Source organism: Hyperoodon ampullatus, assembly GCF_949752795.1.
Source record: "Hyperoodon ampullatus genome assembly, chromosome: 16".
NCBI classification, from domain to species: Eukaryota; Metazoa; Chordata; class Mammalia; order Artiodactyla; family Ziphiidae; genus Hyperoodon; species Hyperoodon ampullatus.
The window spans coordinates 1,858,542-1,883,294 of record NC_136929.1 but is presented as its reverse complement, the minus strand read 5'-3'; the positions used below and the strand labels follow the sequence as shown (position 1 = coordinate 1,883,294).

Genomic DNA, 24,753 nt, shown 5'->3' with positions numbered 1-24,753 from the left:
AGGATGCCTGTTCTGAGACCGTGGTGTGTACAGGTGTGTGGGGGGCAGGTGGAGTCAGAGAACAAAGCGCTGGGTGAACTCCTGCTAGAAAACAAGATTTCCAATTGTGAGACAGAAAAAAGAGGAAAGAAAAGGCCTTTAGCCCTAACTGTGAAGTGGACATATTATCACACACGGCTTTGAGAAGTGGAAGGAAAGCAGGAAACCGAGGGCAGGGCCTGAAGGAGGAAGAGGCCCCGGGAGCCCTTGCCCAGCAGCAGAGTGCGGGACGCTGCGGCGGGGGCGGGCAGAAGCCCCGACCCGGCGCCCCGGGCCCTCCGAGCCGTCCTGCACAGCCCCTCCAGCCCGCGGGGGCCTCAGGCCTGACGGCAGCGCGCAGATCACGCCGCCTCACGAACGTTAACCATTCCCCGGGCACCCGCAGCCCTACCCTCTCCCGCGTAGCCCGAGCACATCTGAACAAACGCGCTGAATAACCTGCCTCATCAGGCAGATCTGCTCCGAGGCGCTGACGGGTAACAGTCTGGAGAGTGAGCCTGGGTGCCCCCAGAGCACAGACTCACAGCTCAGTGATTCCCCAGAAGGGCAGAGCTCTGGGCAAGTGGGCAGTTTGAGAAACCACAGCCGTGGCTGGATTCACTGGACACTTAGCAGCTGACGTACACCAGCACATGAAAATAAGGAGCTCCAGGGGAGTCTGTTTGTTTATTATCACTCCCATTCTACAAACCAGGAAACTGGTCTCAGAGAGGTCAAGTCAGCAAAGGCACAAAGCCAGTAACGGGGTCGTGGGCCTTCAGTCCGTCTGGTGTGCAGGCTTCCCGGGCCCGGCCAGGAGGCCCCGGGGGGCAGGGGTCGCCAACTCTGACATTTCAGCCACAAACCCCTGCTCCTGGCAATGCAAACGAAGTGAGCAGTACACCCATCTCTAAAACACCCTGAAGGCACGACACATACACGAAGCGCTGTGACCCTTCCAAGTTAACGATCCTCTAACAGACTGTAAGGGAACACTCAAAAATAAAACTAATCCAACCGCATCAACTGAACAATCTGTCTGTCACCACCCCAAGAATAAGCATCTTGAAAAAGTGACTGTACAGATTATATCCAATACAAGAAATCCCATAAAGACTCAAACTCATTCAGTAAATCTCTGTACTTCAAGGTCAAGAAGGACATGAACTTCAAGGTCATGAAGGACATGAACTACTTCAGTAAGGTCACTGAAAATAGCCGACGTGCAGAAATCCGGTTCCCACGGGTATACATGTGTCCACCAGCTCCAGAGGAGAGCGATGCAGAGTCGGGCCCCACCCAGCGGAGACACTGATGCAGACGAACGTCTCAACACTTACTGAGGAACACTGGCCAGAGGCCAGCGCTTCCCGTGAACGCTGCCTTCATCTATTTGTAAAGCTGAGGATGGTGACGGTGCCCCCGCCCCCTGTAGAAGAGTCCACAGCCGCTCAGGACCCCAGCCGGACGTGGATACGAACACAGCCCCAGCGACGTTTCAGCGGCAGAGTCTCTGCTGCACTGGTAATTATTGCGGCAACAGTTTACTATCTAAACCGACAAGCCCACCAGCACCAAAACCGTACCTCGGCTTCACGCTGCTGCTTCTTCTCCTCAAACTGCAGGCGTCTCTGTAGCTCTTCCAGGGCGGCTCTGTAGATGGCATCCTGAGTGTTCTGAAGCTCGATGATTTGATCAAACACGGCCCTCAGCTGGTTTAAAAGTGCCTGGGGAGAGAAGACAAGTTTTTTCTTTTTATGAACAGAGCCCCCAACACGCTTATTACTAAGTTTTTCAAATAAAATATTGACACTTAGTGAAATTCTCAAGGCGCTCTTTAGCTGTTCATTCATGCATCAGCAGACACTGACTGAACACCGACCCGGTCCTGGCAAACACGCGAATTCTGAATCACCATAGCAACAGCAAGCGGACAGAGCCCAGGCTCACGGCCAAACCACCTCCCACCCTCACCGAGACCTGGCCACCCAAGGTGCTGCCCAACTCCAAAAGTGTGGAGCACGTAGCTGCATCCGCAGTGGGACTGCTCGAGGATTAGAAAGGGATGGGAAAACACTTTTTTTTTTTGGTGGCACATACCAAAACCAGACATGGAGAATATGAGAGAGGAAATTCTTTAAAAAGTATAAAAAACAAATTCTGCAAGGTTTTTTAGAAAAAGGTATCATGCTTTACACCAGGAATGAAAGGATGGTTTTAAATCAAGGGGGACAGTGCGTCTCCCTAATTCACGGGGTTCCTCAGGGCACATACCTACCGCAGGTCATGCACCCTTTCTCTAGTGTGGCACGGAAAGGAGGAGACCACAGCACACAGTCTTGTATGTACACCAAACGATATCCACGCACCATACACATCTAACCCAAGGCTGTACGGTGAGCACCACGACACCGGCGCCAGCGGAGGGGAGGGTCAGGGGACTGAAAGGTAACGTGAGAGCCAACACCCACGGGGTCTTTCGTGGGCAGCAAGCAGCGCGCTCGGCTCAGAGCTGCCTGTTCCTGGTGGGGTCTCAGCCGTAACACAAAATCAAAACAAAAACTGGAGACGACTTTTTAACAAGGATTTATTTCTTCTAGTTTGTTTCTTTATTGTAGTCAAATAAAAATTTACTATTTTTGGAGCTGGGGTGACTTACTGCTGTTTACTCCAAGCTAAGAGTGCAATATGTGCTTCTGTTATCAGCAATCTGTTCAGACAGGGTGACTACAAAAGTGCCTTCTGTGCTGATACTGGTTTGCAACAATTTACAGTGTGACTCAGGATTTTTCACAAGAAAGCACAAACAGAAATTACAAAAATGTATACACACACCTGTCACAACCTCCAATTTCAAAATTACATGTATCAAACAGCCTTGTTTTTCTTACTAAGTGACGTAAGAAAAATACATTTAATTTATGTCAATAACAGACTGCCTTAATTTGTTTTATATATTGGGTTTCTTAAAAAAAAAAAAACCTCTAGTGATTACGTTAAATAAACCATCAAATTAAAAGTAAAACCCTCAGTAGACGGACCATCTCAGGAAAGATCATTAAAGCCTCAGCAAACGACTCCTTCCATGAATATAGCCAGGACCAACTCACACGTAAACATTTACTATCATGAGAAAATCACGTTACAGGCAGAAATATTTTCTCCCTTGGATTCTGTTCACCCCTGCAGACATCTTCGGCAGTGAGCAGCGTGGCCTCTAGCTGTTTACAAGGGAATCTCCACACGTGCAAAACCGGCAGAGACGCCCCTGAGGTGCACGGGCTCCTCATCACCAGCCTGGGGACAACCCTCAGCCCTTCACACGTTTTCTAAAAAGCATTAGATCTAACGATCGTAAATCTCCCTGCAGAACACGCACACACAAGATGACTTTTAATTGTTTAAAAACAGTAGCAACTCACACGTGCCAGGCACTACGGTGACGGCTTACGAGCAGCACACAATTTAATCCTCACAAACGCAGGGAAGAGAGAGGCGTGTCGTGCTCTTTCAAAACAAGGGAACACCGGGCTCAAAAGCTGAGAAGCAGGACGGAGCCTCAGGTCCACCTGCCCACAGTGCCCCACGCTGTGCGAGTGGACAAGGTCACGGTGGCAGCGAACGCCCGCAGCCCATCAGGTCGGGCCCTGGACACTCATCTACCCGGACTGAACATAAGCGGCTCAGCAGGCAGACCCCTCACAGGACCTGCCCACAGCGCCAGCCTGATATAGACGAGGTGCACTGATCAAGGCTGAAAGCCCTGAGGTGTGTGCTTCTTAAGTTCTCCTTACACTCCAAGTATTTTAAATTACTCCTGTGCCACTGTTTCAATATATTTATAAAACATTCTATATAGAAGCATCTTTGATCTGAAGCATCTATAAAGAGGTACATATGATCAATAATTCTCTAATAATGAAATCTGGCATATCAAAATACCTGTTTTCCCAGCCATGGATGGCTAACCAGATATACTAAAAAAAATCAGACAAGTATAGCTGATTCACTTTGTTATACAGCAGAAACTAACATACCATTGTAAAGCAATTATACTCCAATAAAGATGTTATAAAAATGATAAAAAAGGGCTTCCCTGGTGGTGCAGTGGATGAGAGTCCGCCTGCCGATGCAGGGGACACGGGTTCGTGCCCCGGTCTGGGAGGATCCCACATGCCGCGGAGCGGCTGGGCCCGTGAGCCATGGCTGTTGAGCCTGCGCGTCCGGAGCCTGTGCTCCGCAACGGGAGAGGCCACAACAGTGAGAGGCCCACATACCGCAAAAAAAAAAAAAAAAAAAAAAAAAGATAAAAAAAAACAGCACTAAGATATAATTTCTCACCTATCTATCACACTGGCAAAAATTTAAAAGTATGACAACATGTTCTGTTGGCAAGGCTGTAGGAAAACACACTCTCATGCACCTGCTGTTGGGAATGCAAATGCATACAACGCTTCTGGCAGGGATTCTGGCAATATCTAATAAAGCTATCTACTTAAAAAAAAAACAGACAAAACAGAAGCCCTTTCAAGCAGCGTGTTCCCACAGAAGGACCCCTGCAGTGGGTGGAGGTGCAGTGGGAAGTAGCCCTCTGCAATCCCGAAACGTCTTTAAAGTCACACATTTAATGTCAAAAATGTACTTGAAATTTTGCTTCCTACTTCACACTTGTCTCACGTGAAAGCAAAGTGTTCCTTATTTTCCCAGATCTCTGAATAAAATCTAAGCTCTGGGAAGACTTGCCACATGGAACACGCAACTTTCAGCAGGGCCTACAGGAAGGAGTGTCAGCAAACAAGCAGGGGCTTATCCAGAGAGACAGCCTGTCCTGACTCTGCCGCAGAGGCTCCGGAAGGCCTGGCCTCCGCCCACACCCCCTGAACTGAGGAGCGGGCTCTGAATGCTTGTTCTCGCACTGCCATCCCTCAGGACAACTCCCCCCCCAGCAGCACGCGAGGACATCGCTGCCACCCCCAGGAGGTGGATGGGCGCTACCAGTCTTCATCCTTTCATGCCCAGTTCAAGGCACGTTCTCCCCTGAGCACTACTGCTCCAACCCTGATGGGAAACATCACACTAACAGCAAGACTGTCCCGACTACCAGGGCTGTGGCTGCACCAGGGGACGAGCCCAAGGGAAGGACTGGCTGACCGTCCGTTCTCGTCTTACCCTGGAGTCGGCGTCCAGCAGACAGCGGGAGATGACGGTGTCCAGGAAGGCCTCATGGGCGGCGATGATGTGGTCCAGGTCCTGGGCCTGCTGCACTTTCTTCCAAAGTTCATCCCAAGAGCACTCAAGCACCTGGAAATGACGAGAGCCTGAGAGAGGGGCTGGCGCCACGCTGGCGCAGCACCTTCTACGAAGCACAGCACGAAGGCCTGAGACAAGATGATCTCAACCAGAATCAAGGGCCGATTCGAACGTACCTCAAATGTAATGTAATACTGCATCTGATGGATGAAATGGACCATCTCGGAAGCCAGAATGTGACAGTGGTGCAGCACCCCAGAGAATTCTGCAAGAGAGCCAGACACCGCCGTTAGACACCAGCACAGCCCGCCCTCCTGGCCACCTGCAAGCTGTCTTCCCCAAAACTCCCTCACTTTCGCTCTCGACCCCTAAAGCAGGAAACAGCCTTTCCAGAGTCCATCTCTGTGCTATTTAAACACGTATTTAGCCACCTAATCATGCAGTGACAGATTACTTTACGGAATAGAAGGATCTAACGAGAAATGGCATAAAATGAAATAACTGTATTTGAAAATTAGAGAAATTCTGTTTTACAATAATGCAATATCTTGAATAAATATAAGCTCAATTTTATGGTTTCTTTACAGTCAGTCAGTCTGCCTACTGTGCGTGAGACTTTTACTATTCCCTAGCTATTTGGCGACAAAAATGACATTTCCTTAAGTACCAAATGTGACCTTGTCACCTGAGAGAAACATGAACTTGGAGGGGGGTGGGCAGGGCCCAGACTCCACTCCTGTTCTTTGAGATTATAAAACCAGGAAAAGGCTGGAAGGTCACCAGGGAGCAGCCATTCTCTGCTTGGACTTTTCATTTTTGTTCAGAGACTCTGTTGGACTATTATGGGATGCTACTGTCCCTGAAGCCTCCATTGGGGGAATGCCTTTAATATGGGTCAGACCGGACATATTTCTGTTACCGCTCCAAGGGCCTTCAATTAGCTACCTGGATAACTCACTTGTCTGCATGCGGTTATTTGAGAAATCATTCTTGTCCCTTCCTCAAAGAGTAATGACGGAGTGACGTATAAACAGGTGTGAAAAAAACAACAGTGGTGCTTGAAAAAACACTGCTTTCTACAAGCTAAGGACCGAGCGACACCTGTGGGGATTCTGGCTCGTCTAGCAGGGCCTCCTCGGCCAGGGAAGAAGCAGCACGGCCACCTCAGAAGAGCGGCACAGGCTCCAAAGCCTGACGTCCCCCGTACCATCAGGAATCTGCAATCCATGAATACAGCAAACATTCTTCTGAAAGACAGCTATAAGCTTCCTATTTCACTTGGAAGTCCAGAGTGAAGGATGTAATTTTCCTACTAAAACCATCAGAGGGGCTAAGACTTCTAGTCTAGCACTCAAAGTCTATTTAACTAAAATTACTTTTCAATGTAAAAAGGCGTGAGAACACGCTGTTTTCAGCCATATTCATCTGCATTATGGTTTAGGTAAGCTTCTCAGAGAAGTAACCGCAGTGTGCAACTCCATCTGGGGTTTAACCAGCGCTGGAACGGCGGGCTGTCCTCCCCCGACGCCAGGCAGTCCCCCTGGAGAGCCGTCCGTGTACATTCAAACATCCCACAGGCATGCGGGCACGTGCCAATCCGATTCTCCAGATCTTTCTCGGTGTGATATGATTTCTTCGTAGAGCGGCAAAGTTCCATGAAACGGTCTGTGATATGCAATAGTCTAGAAACCCCTTGTGGAAGGGTCTGTTTCTTTAGTGTTCTTCGTGTCATCACAGACCTCGGGTGGACCTTTCCCGGAAGCCCAGTGTCTCTGAGGCCTCGTCCAGCACAACCTCACCAATTCCGAGGGCATGGCTCTGCCCGCACTCACAGCAAACGGGGGCAGCCTGTTTCCCAGCCTCGTGAGGCGGGTCTGCAGTTTACACTAACCCAGCCTGACATTTTCCCACCAAAGAAGGTTCAAGATCGCAGGCAGAACGGCAGGTCTCACGCCGGCTCCGGGCGGATGACATGAGAACACCGCGCGCTGCCCGGGCCCTGGGTCGGTGCAGAGGCCAGAACACATCTGCGGCCACTCGCCAGCTCCGGCTCCAGGACCATCTTCCACACACATCAGGGAAGAAGCGCGACTCCAGGTTTCACTGCTGTGTGTAGTCTGGGTCTCCTCTAAGTATCACCTAAGCTGAAGTCTTTTCCTCCTGCCCAGATCTGTCTTGGGCTGCAGATCCATTTACCCTTAAAAACATCTCACATGGGTGCGCCTGACCTGGCAGCCCGGCCCCGCTCCTCCCGCAGTGCCCGGAAGCAGAGGCCCAGGGGTCCACCCTGGCCACACCTCCCACCCCACGGCCCTCAGCCCCAATGCTGCAGGCTCCCCGGGCTGTGTAACCCTTGCACACCGTCATGGTGGACCGGTCTGCTGGCCTCCAAGCTCACCCCTCGGGGCGGACCCTCCCTGGCCCCCGCTGCACTGAAGTCACACCGGCTCTCTCGGCCTCCAGGCCCCTGCACCTGGCCCAGCTCCCCTTCTGAACACGCTCTTCTGCCGGGCCCCCGGCCCTCCCCCACTCCCCACTCTTCCCGTCTAACGCACTCACCTCCAGATGCCAGCCCGGGAGCCCCTCCATCCTATGACGCCACCTGGTGGGGGTCTCCCTCCCCTACGCCCACAGCACCTGGTCTTTCCCACTTCAAATGACGATCAAAGTGCCCTGAGTGCCTGCTGACACGTCCAGCTTGCCTGTGAGACAAGACGCTTCCTGACCACAGGGACCTTTCTGTCACACCCACCGCTGGATACCAAGAAGGGGCAGCACCGAGTAGGCCAATCATTATTCACCGAGTGAATCATTTTGATCCTCAAAATTTAAGGAGACAATCTGCATCATCTATGTCTTGACTATTTCATTCACATCCCCTTCAAAAGGTTTCCATGACCAAGGCAAATCTGGCAACAATGTTAAAATATGTGTTATTTTCTTTATAGTCTTCAAGTACTACCAAATGTATTTTCACTCTAGAAAAGTCATCTGTTCTCGAGTCTGAAGGGAGCACAGAGGACAGCATCTTTAATGCACCCTCCTTCTAAGATAAAGCCTCTGCGAGTGAAGGGACCTGAGGGCACTGCCTCCTGAAAAGGGATCTGGTAAAATAACCCACACGGTAAAGTCTGCAATCCCTCTAACACCTCAGTGCTTCCCTTCCCCACGGGGGAGCGCAAGCGCTCTGAGCTGAAGCGTTTCGGAACTGCTCACTGCCCAGTTAAGGCTCTAACGACTATGAACCCCATTCATACAGAGACTGAATTCACAAGGTATACTTTGGTCCTTTAACTCCTAAAAAATACAACTTACACCTGAAACAGCCCTTGAATCGCTTTACCCAGAACCTTGAAAATATACTTAAAACATACTTAAAATAAAAGTACTTGTGGGCTTCCCTGGTGGCACAGTGGTTGAGAGTCCGCCTGCCGATGCAGGGGATGTGGGCTCATTCCCCAGTCCGGGAAGATCCCACATGCCGCGGAGCGGCTGGGCCCGTGAGCCGTGGCCGCTGAGCCTGCGCGTCCGGAGCCTGTGCTCCGCAACGGGAGAGGCCACAACAGTGAGAGGCCCGTGTATCGCAAAAAAAAAAAAAAAAAAAAAGTACTTGAGTTTTTATAATTGAACCACAAATAACCATATAATTCTAAAAATCCCCAAAGCAAAGCAACATTCACCCTGAGGTCCAATAAATACATAAATACAGTACATCTCCCGCTGGACTAACGGGGCGGCAGATAGCTTTACACAGACACCAAGAATGACCATCTCCCCTCTGGCGGACTTAGGCGTGAGACGTTAGACCCGTCTGTAATCCTCTACTGCCCCTCAAGGCTGCGGCAGGGACTTCAGGGCTTTAAAATGCACCAGCAGCTCTCACAGGCTTGACCGTGTGGTTTGAACATCTTTCCCAGAAGCTTCTGACCAATTGGAGATGCACTGGAAATAGACTCGAGTGTTGTTAAAAATTACAGAAGTTTCTTTCTAAAAAATACCCTAAAACAACTTACTCACAATTTCAAAATCACCTCCTTCAACTTTTATCTACAGCTGAGGGGATGATATTTAAAAGTGACTTCACCAAATTACCCATGAGATTCATTTCTCAAGGCTATGGAGTCAAAGGATGTTGTTAAGATCCTGGGTCTTTCCTGTCTCCTGGGTACAAGACCTCTGGTCACCGGTCAGGGCCTCCTGCAGCCACCATCTGGCGTCCTCTGTCTACCAGGCAAGTGTGAGGACACCTGTCCACGTGGGGCTCCCCGAGGGGTGCTGGGCTGAGCGCTGCACAGATTGCATCCTGGCAACCCTTGAAGGCAAGTGCTGCCAACCAGCCCCGACCCAGAGGAGGACTCTGAGGCAGAAGACTAAGAATCAGCTCGAGGCCACAGCCCGACCTGGCAGCACAGCCCAGCATCTGGGCAGAGCACGAACCACTTGGCTTAGCAGTCTGGCAAACAAGAAGAGAACACTTCACAGGCGTGTAATCACTGAGGACTACCTACTCACCCACGTAGACAAAAACGACAGACACTAAAAGGAACTTTCAAAGAGAAAAACATCTACTCATCTTTGAGCCACCATTCCACTAAGTCTAGAATGCCAACTGTAAGATGAATCATTATCATACTAATCACCAAGAAAGGAAAACAAGTCCCGTGCCAGCAGGGGAGCCGACCACTTCCCCTACCTCCTCCTCGTTCAGTTTTATTTCCAACGAGGACCAAAAAGGAGACTATTTTAACACCATTCTTTGGGGAGGGGAAGCTCCATGCACTCCCTCCCCCCAGGACACAAAGGCTGAGAAAGAACGCAGCAAGCTCATTTACCTGTAGTTCTGTATTTGTCTATTTCATCTGGCTAAATGTTATTTGAAATACACATTTAGTTGCCACTAATAGCAACGGTTTTTAGATTAACTGAATCTAACAAAAGAACTTCCATTTCTTTTTAAAGGAAAAAAATCTTTAAACCATTTCAGATCAACAATCTTTTCTGTCTAGCTAAATGGCAAATATATATAAAAATGGGTTTAATCGGCTTGGCATACCATTATCAAAAACTCTTGCTCTAAGCAAATCATTTTCAGGCGTAACTATTTACTCCAAACAACTTATTTTGATGAATATTATTAAAATTATATCTGGGATGATAATCATGGATACTGTGCACATGACCAAACACACACGTGCATATGTGAAGGACTCCACGGGCTGCTTTCAGAAGCATTTTCTGCTTTCAGAAGCATTTTCCATATTTTTGCCTCAGATTTATGGTTGGTGGGACATTTCTAAATCTGCTGTGTTAAAAAGACTAACTACCTGGTTGATCTCTGTTCATCAAGTTGCCTGGCCATTAATAACTAAAACACTTCCTTATAAGTTAAAGGTAAGAACGCTGCACTCCAACAGAAACATGAGCAAAAAAACAATTTCCTGAAAAAACAAACACAAAGGACAAAAGAAAGAAAGAAAGAAAGGAAAGTGTTTACATTCAAAGATAATTTAAAAAGCATTAAAAGGAATTAAAATGAACTTCCAGGGAATTCCCTGGTGGTCCAGTGGGGAAACTCCCTGGTGGTCCAGTGGTTAGGACTCCGCGCTTCCACTGCAGGGGGCACGGGTTTGATCCCTGGTCAGAGGAACTAAGATCTCGCATGCCATGGGGTGTGGCCAAAAAAATTTTTTTAATTCATAGAAAACAAATAAATAAATAAAATGAACTTCATTTTCACCTAACAAATTGACAGTTTGTTTGAACATAATATCCAATGTTAGTCAAAAAAAAAAAAAGAAGAAAGATGAAAGAAAACAGCAACACAGACAATTATCAACCAGTGACAGCTGTGCTTACGGGGATGTAAATTAAATTGGTACAAACTTTTCAGGTACAAACTTTCCTGAAAAGTAATCTGACAATATGTATCAACAGAGTTAAAATATAAATACTAAGAAATATAAGTATTAGTAAATGTAAAGTAAAACTAAGATTCGTATCTGTTAACCCAGCAATTCCATTTCCAATACACCTATTCTAAAGAAATATTCAGAGGCATATAAATATATATTTACACAAAGCTTATGGCATTATTTATATTAGTGGAAAAATAGTAAAAAAAAAATCCCCAAAAAGCTATATGTCCAACCAAAAAGATAAAATGATATGTCCACAGGAGGCAGTATTATGCTATTAAAAATATTTTAGAAGAAGTTTTAATGACAAGGGAAAAGGCTCAATGAAAGAAGCTGAAACTGAACATGATATAATAGGATCAAGTTATGTTAAAATTACACAGAAAACTGATCAAGTAAATGCATTAGTTATCTTCAAGTAGAAAACAAAACTCATTGCTGACTATTCAAAATAAGAGAAAAGCCAATTCGCATAGACACTGCTGATATTCAAATCAGAAAAACGTATCAGAACCAGCTAATACTTAGAACTGTTACAGAGCTCAGATTTCCCACAGCTAAAAATAATACAGCTGTTTATTTCGAAAGGAGAAGAGTGATACAATGACAAATATCTGCACCGCGCTGAAATGATCTCGATCAGACACTGAGGAAGATGAGACCCCTCTGCTCACAGGGAGGGGGACAGGGCAGGCCCAGTGGACACCTGGCGGGCGCACCGACCGTGTGACTTCCGACCTGTGACTTCCGACCGTGTGACTTCCGACCTGTGACTCCCGGGGAGGGCGGCAGAGGCAGGAGCCAGCGCCTCCGCCCTCATCGACTAGAAAGTGGACACTGAAGGCTATTTACCGTCCACAACCACGAGAGGCTTTCAAAGAAAACGCCCCCTCTTGCCTCCTTCTCAGCTACTTCAGAGGGACCCTACCGTTAATCTTCTCGAAGTGAGTCCAGAGGAAGCTCGGCCAGGAGCCTAAGAGCATCACGACCACTTGTTAATTAAAACACCTAGTGAATTTTAAGTGAGCCAGTGATTTATTAAACGGCTTTCTTTCCTTAAAAATTCTGTTTTTTAAAAAAATTAAAGTACATATATGAACACTACATGATTCTAAAAGAAACTTCAATGTCTAAAAAAACCTAACTTGACTCAATTTCTTTTCCTGATTTGCACTGAAGTCAAGATAAGCATATTACAAATGAGCCTCTTCACAAAAGACAAATCCAAAAGCCCAAGAAACCACTTTTCAATTACTTTAAGAACACTTTTGTTTTTGCGAAGCTGCTAGAAACCAAGGGCCAGGCGGGGACACGCCCTCTGCCGGGGTTTACCTGGCATATTTCTCAGGAGCTTGGCGTTGCACATGTGCCCCTTCCGGATGTCAGTGAGGATGTACTCCATCCGCTTGGCCCTCCAAAGGAAGTTAAACACTCTCAGGTAGTGGCTCATACACTCTCGAGTGAACACCTGGAAAGAGCAGAACACAGGCTGACAGGATCCTGTGAGGTGAGGGTCCTCCCAGGGCAGGGCTCAGTCTTTTTTTTTCCCTTAAACAAAAAGCCAGAGAACACACAACCAACTCTAACACGTTCTAAGTAGTATGTAAGCAACCAACACAGCACACTTCAGGAAAGCGTCATCACACAGCAACCACGCTGATCGTTTATGTGTCAGAGCACATTCAACGGACCTGATGTACAAAAGTTCAGTGTGACCGAAATTCCTTACAACTATGAACTGTCTTGAGGGGGGACATTCACATCCCACTGCATTCACACAGGGAAACAGCACCCACAGGACGTGGTCCCTCAGTCCATCACTTACTGCAGAATAAAGTTTGGAGGAACATTCAACAAATAAGCTCCTGACACCTCATGTAATACCCTGGAGATCAAGGGTAGAAATAAATGGATTTTATCCTGCCCATTGTCAAAATGACATTTGTCTTTCCAAATCCTTCTTCACAGAATTTGTAAGAATCTAAAATAATGCCGTGTTATAGAAGATATAACTATGTAACTAAGATATGTACCCATTCTAATTAAATCTATACAAAAAATGACAATCTCAATGAGAATAGAAAGGAAATAGAGATTAATATGGTAAATTAAACAGGGAAAAATCAGGAAATCCATTTGCTTCTAAAATCTGATTCTAAAACCATAAATTTTTAAATAAAATGTAACTTCTGTATCCAACTGCACAGAATTTAATGTGATAGTTAAAAATCATCTCAATTTCTAACATTAGTCTGATTATCTGCAGTTGTATAATAAAATGGCTACAGGTACAGCCACTCCACTGAGAACATGCCAAGCCAGGACATACGCCGACCCTGGGACTGGAGGGCAAAGACCGGACAGGTAAGAGGCCACTCCCTGTGTGAGTCCTGGGCAGACTCCACCAACCAATTACACGACCTCTTCTCCTTCCAATCCAGCCTCTCCCGTCGGACCATCAACCCACTGGAGTCGGCAAGGAAATTGACACCTATTAGCCATAGGCAGGGATCTATCTTAAATTTCTTTTTAAATACATCTATGATATAAACTTCTTTTCTTGACTCTACTAGAGCTTTTAAAAATCTAAAATCTTGAAAATATAACATTGCGTGATCAATTGCTTATGCACAAGGTATGCAATGCATAACGTCAACACTCTCAGTAAGATGTGCAATATCATACAATAATTAAGTAACCGTGTATATAGACCATGTTCAGTGTATCTATTACTCCAGGCACCTACATTTTGTGAAATAATCGATGCAGCTGCCTTCACGATGGTATCATTTACACTACGAAAAAAATAATATTTAATATATGCAATATTAACAAGGTAGATAATAGGAAAGTTTCTAACAAATCATTTGTTAAAATATCCTGTTTTGTACGTTATAATTACTTAAAACTATTTATGACATACATCAAAGGAGAAAAAACTAATTTGAATATGACCAAAAATTAAGTTTCAGCACAGTGATATATTGAAAATGTAGTAGCTTTGATCTGGTAAACTTTAAACGCTGGGAGTTTATGTGTAAAACGCCTGCCCCAGTAGCTACCGGCTCACAGGAGGGAGACGGAGCCACCTGCCAGAGCAAAGCTGTCGGCCCAAAGGGAATGGAGGAGGGCCCGGCTTCGGTGCAAGCTCTCCAGCAGGAGACGGGCCCACAGCACACCTGGAGAGGAAGGACAGCCACGGACTCCAACTCTGCAAAGACCACTAGGGAGACACTGTAGAGCCCAGTTACACTACTTCTTAACAAAATATTTTCCCAAGAATTAGAAGAAATGCATGTCCTTCTTCAAGATTTCAGATATGAAAATGACTGAGATAAGTTCAAAGAGATACCTTGGTCAAGGAGAGTTCACTCAAGCCTGAGTAAAGAAAAACTGAGCACTAAAGAGGGCATGTTAATTGCAGACACACAGAAGAGAGCTGTGCTGGTCAATCCTTTATGATCTGGGAACCATTCAAGGAAATAGTACTTTTCTTTAAACACAGTGAAAGCACTATGAACAATAGGACAGCTATTTTCTCATCAGTTTAAATGAATACTAAATATCAAATTTATCCAAGTAGTAAAAATACAACGCCACTAAAATACTTTATAGTTCCCTTCAAATTACCCTAAATTAGTCACTACAGGCTAAGAATACTGGAACAAAAGGAATAAGCCGTTTATTAAGTACTTGCTGGAACCTATGATGAGAACAAATGATACTAAGAGTTCTTCAAATAATCCAGCACTCATTAGTGACTGTTGCACACACACACGCACACACACACGCACACACACGCGACTCTGGCTCGAGCATTCATTCAATGGATGCATCCGGGATGCGAGCGGGCACTTCACGAGGCGCTCTAGAGGGAAACCGACTCTGAAGCGACAGGACGTGCAGCCACCCAAACAGCTACGACGGCGCCCAGCGGGATCTTACGGTCGCGATGGGCCCATCGACGTGGTAATCCAGGCTGAAGACATCCCAGCCGGTGTCACCTGGAGAGACCTGAGAGCAAAAACAGACACACAACTGCAGGGCTTCCCACCGTGAGGCTGTCGAGTCCTCAAAGGAAAGGCATTAAAATAAAGCCCAGTTCTTAAAAACCACTCAGCAGTTTTGAGCGTGAGCTGCATGAAAGCAGAGGAGGGCACCTTTTGTCCACTCCTGTGCCCTCAGCACCTAGACAGTGACAGGCACGTAGGAGGTGCCCTGCAAATATTCTGGAATAAAGAGCATATTTTTCATGAATATTGTAAAATCAGTTTTAACATTCATCAGCATTTTCTTAAATGACAAAAACCCACTGCCTTTTGTGTTCCTAATCCTTAAAAGTAAACATTTTTTTAAAACCCACAGGTTCTGCTAATGGTCCTTCATCATAAGTAAGCAAACAGTGTATTATGTTTATGAAATACTCATTCCCCTAAAAAAAGTCATCTTCTATCAACTAAAACTAAACACCTCTGTTTGTGATCGATGCTACTGCGATCTGTCACCTCTATGCCCGGTATCGTCACCAGCAGCAGCAGCAGCGGTGGTGACTAAGCGTCCACGTGGCCAGGCCCCAGGACAGAGCTGCATGTCCCCTGCCCGCAGCCCTGGGGGCCCTCTGTCAGGAGAACACACTGAGGTACGGGGACCTGTCTGAGGCCACAACACGCCAGGCCACCGGATGGAGATTCCGATGCACGGTGGCCAGCTCCCTCCCACCAGAGCAGAGCAGCATAGAGCAGCACAGAGAAGAGAAGAGAAAAAGAGAGAGGAGAAGAGAGCGGAGCGGAGCAGCGGGGCCTCAGGCCACACGGAGGGCGCCAGCGAGGAGCCCCGGGTGGGACCAGAGCTGCGGTACCTCCAGCAGCCTCACATCCAGTCTTCTGAGGGCCTCAGGGCTGTCAAACTGGGCGTTGGTGGCTCTGACAGCTGTTTCAAGAATTCCAGTCAAGTTGTGTTGGTACAAAGTCGTAGCCGGACGGACAAGTTCTGGTCTTAACAGATTTTTGTAAAAGTAAAAGAGAATGTTACTTGACTTCTTAATGCACTTCCTAAAAACTTAAAATCATAAAGAGTTCAAATTACAAAACCTAAAAGGACAAATGGAACCAATACAACATGGTAACAAAATGACTATAAAATTTGAATGCTACAGAATTAACTACAAATAAGATTTCATCAAGTATTTTGGGGAGAAAAACACTTCTTTAAAATTAATTTTGATTCAGCTTAAAACTGAAAATCCTTAAGTGAGCCACACATGTTAACAAATACAGTTTTCAAACTTAAGCCTGGCCTACAGTAGCATGAACTACTGTAACTTCCTGTACAGATCCAATGGGCAGAAAGGACTAGATTAAATCAAAACAATTGGCTGTGTGGACACCATGATTCTAAAGGCTAAAAACGACTGCATTACCAGCAAACATTTAAGGGTTACTGACATCTGCATTCCTAAATATGAAGCTAATATTTCCGAGATCTGCCCCAGGTGTGCACAGGGTGAAAACGGGGCAACGTCAGTGTCGCTCAAATAAATCTGAGGCAAGCTAGAGACTGATGACATTCCCCTTTTAAAACTGGAAACTTAAAACAGGCTTTTGAGAAGAAATAAAGTTTTCATTTACTATCAAGGATGAGACACTCTAATTATTAAAACGCAGCATAAGGCAAACACGGATACGTCAGCTAAATGATGCGATCTGCAACATGGCCACGGCCTCCAAACGTTCACGAAACGCCTGCTCTCCTCCACCCCAAACCTGCACACTTGCCCCCCACCCCCTGGGCCACTGAAAGAACATCTCCCCCTAAAAACTCATCTCCACCCACTCCCCACAGGTGCTGCCCTGGGACCAGTACCTAAGTCACCAGCGACCCCCTTCCTTACAGAGAGCAGAAAGGCTCCTTCAGGAAGTATAACCACCAAAAATTCATGTTCAGCAGATCAAGTCTTTCATGAGCTAATTCCTCAAACAAGGTTACCCCTGAGCCTGCTACGTGTGCCCCCAAAACTCAATCATCTTTCGTACTGAAGATGGCCTTCTGGTTAGGGGTGTAACTATGGAGCTTCCGTGGCTGAAGCGGCCTCTCAAGTGCAGTCCCCATGACAGCAGCTTCCCCTCGGCCGGGACCCTCTTAGGGATGCACTGTCCTGGCTCCAGCCCAGAGCCACGGAGCCGGGCTCTGCGGGCAGGCCCGGCCGTCCAGTCCAACAAGCCCTGGAGGGGATTCCGACACACACGGAGTCTGGGGAACAAAGGCCTGAGACACTGCTGGACTCACACAGGCATGACTGAAGTGTCCCAAAGGCAGCGCCAAGAAGCCACATGTCCAGTCCTAGGCGCACAAGTCCACGCTGTGCCCACCCTCGGCTGCCCGGGGCCCGGCTGTCTGCTACAGAGCTGGCTCTCCTGTCTCTATGGCAGGAAGGAGGGACGCACACTTCCTTCTAGAAAGGACGGTGCCAGGAGGAACGTCATGGAACTAAGTGGAAGGAGTAGTTGTATTTGTTCTATAAAGTTGTTTTGTTTTTTGGTTTTTTTAGCAAGAAATAATGTAAACTAAAAACATGCAAGAAAAAGTTCCATTTTAAAACATACATTTTATTTCTTAGACTACTCTCAAACTGAAGCTAAGCTAACCGACCACACCACGCACCCCTCACACCCCTGCCGGTCGGTGCCAGCGCTCAAGAAGTGCTCAAGCCCCGCGAGCGAAGCACAGGACAAGCAGAACTAAAGGGACATCGGCTTGACGATGCAACAATTTTCTCTCCTCGGATTTCATCTTCCCAACGTTCTATGAGAATTCAACACATTTCCTCTAATGTCGCTTATTCTTTTAAAGAGAAACTGTAAAGCTCTTTATCATGCTGAAATCTACTGCACGTTTACAAAAAAACCTCAAGAGCCTTCTTACTTGAGCAAATCCATCAAGTGCCTGATAAAGTCTCCTTGACCGAGCAGCAAGTACCGCCGCATGGCCTGCATGTGGTCCAGCAGGCTGTACTTCTTGTTCAGAACGTCCAGTAGGTACTTGCTGGTCTCAAAATAAGCCGCGTCAATTTTCCCCTGAAATGCATTTTCCAAATCTGTGAAAAAATCTGCAGCTGTAAAGAACAAAAGGGAAAAGTACACATACGTACATAATCTGCATTTTACGAAGGAGGAATGAGAGACTCACACACACAGAAGTCACCCCACACCCGCTCACAGCTTCGCTGACAGCCCGAGGGCGCAGTCAGGAGGGCTTGTTTGTTCTTCGGAATAACGGTCCCATTAAGAAAAACCTATTTTAGTACTGCTGCTATTCTAATTATACACTACTGCGGAGAAACTAAGGTGTCCACAGTGAGGAAAACGTAGTTTTCTGTAGAAGGGGAGGTCTGATGGTGCAGTAATGTGAGGACGCCCGGCGCCGAGCTGACCACGGTCATATTGCGGGGATGGGGGATGGGGAGGGGCAACATACATTTCTGTTGATCTACGTCACTTTAAAAATGTCAATATCCTCCCCCGGAAGTGTTCTTACTGTACCAGTGCTTGATTCATGAAGGGTTTTCACGCCAAAGAAAAGGTCTGATGCCAACCAACGGCAGCCAAAGCGCCTCAGAAGACACACGACCCAGAGCCTGCTGGCCAGTCTCTGTTCCTGGAAACAACAGCTCCCACAGGAAAACATTTACCCTTAACTCTCTAGGCTCACTTTTAAATTTCCAAAATTTTTCACATATGAGAAATATAAATGTGACTTTTCCCACTGCTTTTTGTATCATTACCAGCAGTCCTTCCGAGTCCGCGTCTCCCATCCTCCCAGCGGTACTGACAGCCAAAACAACCTTGCTCCACAGAGGGGAGCAGTGGAGGGGGAGAGTCGCCGACTGAGGCCCAGCGGTCTCCTGCACAGCCGCCACGTGCCGGGCGCTGGGCGCTCAGTGGTGCTGGCCTCCCCCACAGGCCTCCACAGCAGGCAGGGCACTTGTCCTCCCTAAGTGCTATCTTCTCCGGCCACGAGGGAAGCGTCAAAAGGCATCAAAACAACTCTTCACCTGGCTCTCCCTCCTTCTTCTACCTTTTCAACACAGGTGTTTCCAAAACTTCTGTAGGGGACCTCCATATCCTAAGAACTAACCTGGCACCTCTGAATCCCTAAAACGTTTACGCAGAATAGTGCGTGTCAAACACACCTGAGACGGGGAGCCAGAGGGGCGAGAGAGAGACGTGTCTGGCCCGTGGCTGCAGCCGCCGCCTTGCCCTGGAGCCCTGGCCTTAACTGCATGGCAATACAGGTGCGACCACATCTCCCATCAGCCCTGACCTTGATCTGGATTTTCAGTACAACTCCAGCACATTCTGGAATCTCCCCTAGTGAGTCCTCTCAGATGCTGAAAATCAAGCTGGGCCAAAAGGAACACAAAAAGGTGCTCAACATCACTAATCATCAGGGAAATGCAAATCAAAACCACAGTGAGATTATCACCTCATGCCTCTCAGAAGGGCCACCATCAAAGTCAGGAAATTACAAGTGTTGATGAGGACATGGAGAAAAGGAAACCCTAGTACGGCATCAGCGGGAATGTAAACTGATGCAGCCACTGCGGAGAACAGTATGGCAGTTCCTCAAAACATTAAGAATAGAACTACCATATGACCCAGCAATTCATATCCAAAAAGGAAATGAAGTCAGGATTTCAAAGGAATCTCTGCACTCCGTGTTCACTGCAGCATTACTGACAAAAGCCAAGACATGGAAACAACCAAAGTGTCCACGGACATATGAAAGGATAAAGAAGATACAGTGTACATATCCAATGGAACATAATTCAGCCTTAAAAAAGAAGGTACTTCTGCCATTGGTGACAACATGGATGGACCTGGATGACATCATGCTGAGTGAAGTAAGCCAGACAGAGAAAAGAAATACTGTATGATCTCACTTACATGTGGAATCTAAAATAGTCAAACTCATAGAATCAGAGCGTAGAATGGTGGCTGCCAGGGACGGTGGGGAGGGGGAAACGGGAAGGTGAAGGTCCAAGGGTACCAAGTTTTGATTATACAAGATGCACAAGCTCTGGAGACCTGTATATACCAGATGGCACAGCGCCTACAGCTGGCAGTACTGCACTGTGTACTTCAAGCACGTTATCTGTACACCTCATTTCATATATCACTTTCTACCATTTACTACTTATTGATTATTTCACTTTATTGTACATTTAATCTCCATTCCTAGATCATAGTTCATGAAAAGTATCATCATGGTGAATTCATACCGTCTTCCCTATAGCTACCACAATGCCTCACACAAAATAAACTTGAATGAGTCAAGACAACAGTATAAGTAACAAATGTAGCCAAGACCGGACAGCTGTCCGTGTAAGTCAGCCACACAGAGAATACATGAAATTACTGAGGATGCGGCAGGCAGCAAATGGGGAAAACGGCAGAGAGGACACTAGTAAATGAGGGAAAACCACAGAACGGGTAACACAGTGCGGCATTCTGAATACATAAACGCTGGGAATCGTGCTGATTTCTGACCAAGCCTCTGAGTTCATTAGCAAGTGCTTCCTTTATTTCCTTACTCTGGCATACTGTCACTGCATCATAAAAAAAGTAACACAAGTTACCAAGGAGAGTAAAATAGCTACACCTAGTTATTGTTTAACTGTATAAGAAAGGAAATTCAAAATTTACACAGTAATAGATATTTTATATATATCACACTGTGTATTAAGGTATCTTGGAAAATAATTCAGAAAATCTGTCAGTCCTATTGAACGAAACATACTTCAAGCAAATATATAGCACTGTCACCAGCACCATCCCCAACGTCACCCCGACCACCACTGTCACCATCACCACCATCGTGCCATCACATTATCACCACCACCACTATCACCACCATCATCGTCATCATACCGTCCTGGGGTGATTCTGCAGACTTGGTCACAGCTATCATCTTTGTAGTGGGCGTCTGGTCATGACAAACCTGGTGCAGGAAATTTATTGATTTTCCTATCAAAAGGACCTAAAAAAAGGAAAATATTCTAGAGTTACCTTTATTCAAAATTAAAACGATCAAACATCCAAGCACTACAAATATTCATAAGGAACAAATTATTCTATTGATTAAAAACTAAATATAAGAACATCTGGGATAGTATCAAGTGAATTCCAGGAACTGAAAAAATTGTTATTAACAAACACGTATTAATACGTTGAGGCAGTCAATTAACATATACTTCACCTCAAGAATGTAAATCCTAAAATGCCACAAAACTGTGTTTAACTGACGAATGGTTTTGTCACCGGCTGCAGGTTAATACAGCATTAGCACATCACAGTCACAGCAGTCCCACCCCACCTTCCTGGACTGGTCCATCGTCATGAAGGACGGGATCATCGACTTCCTCAGGGTGTACTTGTCGTGCCACAGCCGGTCTGTCTTCACTGTTGGATCTGATGCTACGAAAAACTGAAAGGAAAGAGGCAGTGAAACATTAAAAAGTGGTATTTATGGCAAAATATTAGCTAACAGCAACATCAAGAAATAAGTAATTCTAGGAAGCAAAATTCTCCAGATATTGGGAGGCTTACCATTTATACAATGAATCTTATTTTAAGAGGCATTTTGATAGATCTCCCTAAATGGAATCACTTATTCCCCACTTTTTAAAACCAAAATATACTGAAAATAAGATAAGCTTTTTCTTGAAGACATGTGGTCACCCTTGTAAATATAATATCAATCACAGCCTCTGCTGCGTACATCACGGATCTGAGTGTGAGGCCTGCCTAATGCACACAGACTCTTCCCACCACCTCAGGAAAGGCACACGAGCCTCTGGGGCTGTTTGAATATTCAGATCAAGCCAATTCAGAGTCTTCCTCTCCTGCTTCCACCAATCAGCTGCATCTCCTCCTGCCGCTGCGCCGCCGCCTGCAGAGGCCCCAGGTCCACCCGCAGCACTGCAGGAAGCGACCTTCGCGTGGCGCTCTCCCGAGAACCATTGCGCTCAGAAGCTTCCCCTGTTCACTTCCTCACCTTCCCTAACCCCGCCCACCGGCCTGTTCCCTGACATCCAAAAGGGTACATACGGGTGTTAAGGAGAAAACTAGGCTGCTGTTGTGTCCAGCTCATTTGCTACTACAGAGGCCACTCCCCCTTCCCAGGCATAGTCCTAACAGACTTGTGCTTTTATTTCTATAAACTCGATCTCTAAGAGCAGAACTGCTGAGTCAAAGTAATTTCTAATTTTTATAAACAACGCCAGATCTCCCTTCCAAATGGCCCTGTCAACTGACCCTCCCACCAAAGGAAGCTCTACATTTCTGCATCCTTGCTCGGTTTGAATTTTGCCAATCAGGCAAAATCATGGTTGCTTGTACTGTTCTTTTACTGACAACAAAGGAAGTTGGGCCTATTTTCATAATGCTGATTACCACATGATTTTCTCCTGTGAATTGTCTTTTCATATCTTCATCCCATCTTTCTACTGTCTTTTTCTTACCAATACACAGAGGCTCTTTGTTATATAAGGGAGAGCGACCATTTGTGAATCATTAAGAATTACAAATGTTTCCAAATTAATGATCTGCCACTGTTTACGGTCTGCTCCATGTTTTGTCTTTTTCTTTCTGGGTCATATTGGTGACTGCCTTCCTTTATGGCTTCTGGGTTTCCTGTCTTCCTAAGAGCTCCCCATCCTAGATTACAGAAATATTCTCCACAATTTTAGTAAGCACACTGGGCCCTCTGTATCCATGGTTGGGTGAGTCCACGGATGCAGAACCCAGGGATGCAGGTAGGGTGGGCACCACACCATCTTACACAAGGGACTTGAGCATCTGCAGACGTTTATCTGCGAGGGTCCTGGGAACAATGCCCCATGGATACCGAGGGGCAGCTGTATTCCCGCTGCGCTGTTCTCGTTCCTTAGATCTTCCGTCCCTGCACACAGTAGACACTGGGGTCTGTTTCCTTCTGGGCTGCATTTTCTCTTTACTGGCCAGGCCAGCACCTCTTATGTAATACAGCACCCTTTCCTCTGAGCTAGCATGCTCACCAGGAGCGATCATTACAGTCACTTACATCGAAAGATTAAAAGGGGAAAAACTGACTCCACCAAGAGACGCTGAGGAGTGTCTGATAGTATGTTTACACCCGTCCACGGCGACTAGTTAGATGGACTGGAGCGCATCTGGTGCTTCGATCCATCTCGGTTACTATCCCTCCCAGCGTCCCGTTGCCCATCCTGGGAGGGTGGAGTGCCTTGAGCTGACGCTGCGTCCTTCAGACTCCACGCAAGGTGCCTTCCCTGCTGCTGGCCTGATCCAGGCTCTAGGTTCCTAAGCGTTCATTTCTCCCCCGACCTAGAATCAGCTGCTTCTCCAAGGAGCCCCAGTCCCTTTTAGGAGAAATGGCATTTGGACCACAGCCTGAGTACTTGGCAGTACTTTAAGTCAGCAGCTGGATGTCTGAGACGCAGCACTGGCCTCGTTACACATGGCAGCTTGGTCCTCCCACTGGACTGTAAAATCCATTTAAGTCCTAACATACCTAAATGCCTTTTTGTTGATTTTTACATAAATTCCAAATCACCAATTGGTGAATAACACACAACCCTGGCTACAAAGGTGTGTCTGTAGATACAAAATGGATTTAAAGAATTTTAAAAATATTTTTAGCAAATATATAGCAATATAAAATTAATAGTTTCCTAGCAAAAAGTAAATAACCAAAATAAACCTAAGGAAGGGGCTTGAGAAACAGAGGAGGGAGGGAGAGAGAAGGCTCTAAAAAGAGCAGTATCTGTAGAAGAAATCAGAAATGTAAAGACATGGGGCCTACTAAACTGTAAAAAAAGGTATCTTTCTTATATTATTATAGACCACAGAAGAATGTGTGGTACCTGTTTATTTAATGAATCTCGTTTAACACAAGCTAATCCTGATAAAAATAATGCCCCAAATGGAAACTACAGACCACTTTCATTTGTGAAGAAAGTCTGAGTGAAACATTATCCTTGCGTTACTGGAATAAAGTATTTTGGGGCACAACATACTTCTAATACACACTAAATGTGTAAAAATGAATTACAGAATATTATCATGCAGTCATTAAAAATGAAGTCTGGGAATTCCCTGGCAGTTCAGTGGTTAGGATTCAGCACTTTCACTGCATGGCCTGGGTTCAATCCCTAGCCGGGGAACTAAGATCCTGCAAGCCATGTGTCATGGCTGGAAAAAAATTAATTAATTAATTAAAATGAAGTTTGTTAACTATTAGAAGGCATTCTGAGAATCTGATGAAAACTACAGATTTTATTCCCAGGAAAAAAATGCTTATATCCACAAAATACACAGTTTTATGTGCTATTCAGGAGTTTCAGAGATCACATTTTAAGAAGTCTTGGTATAGAAGAATAATGTTTAATGGCATGAAATTATTTTCTTTATTTACTTCAAATAAAAATAGAGGTTACAGGACTTCCCTGGTGGCGCAGTAGTTAAGAATCCGCCTGCCAAGCAGGGGACACAGGTTTGAGCCCTGGTCCAGAAGA

The 24,753-nt window shown here is 46.2% G+C and overlaps 1 protein-coding gene across 2 annotated transcripts in view; it reads right to left on the bottom strand.

The window, feature by feature from the left end:
• The window catches only part of TUBGCP3 (tubulin gamma complex component 3), a gene marked incomplete at both ends in the record, with an annotated part of 60,004 nt that overhangs the window by 5,122 nt on the left and 30,129 nt on the right, over positions 1–24,753 (bottom strand). For both annotated transcript variants that reach the window (XM_079721959.1, XM_079721960.1), the window contains 9 exons: positions 1,605–1,745; positions 5,188–5,319; positions 5,445–5,533; positions 12,516–12,651; positions 15,129–15,197; positions 16,042–16,177; positions 18,105–18,294; positions 21,110–21,218; positions 21,555–21,665. In XM_079721959.1, the coding sequence (XP_079578085.1) occupies positions 1,605–1,745; positions 5,188–5,319; positions 5,445–5,533; positions 12,516–12,651; positions 15,129–15,197; positions 16,042–16,177; positions 18,105–18,294; positions 21,110–21,218; positions 21,555–21,665 (1,113 nt within the window). The remainder of the gene's footprint in view (positions 1–1,604; positions 1,746–5,187; positions 5,320–5,444; positions 5,534–12,515; positions 12,652–15,128; positions 15,198–16,041; positions 16,178–18,104; positions 18,295–21,109; positions 21,219–21,554; positions 21,666–24,753) is intronic.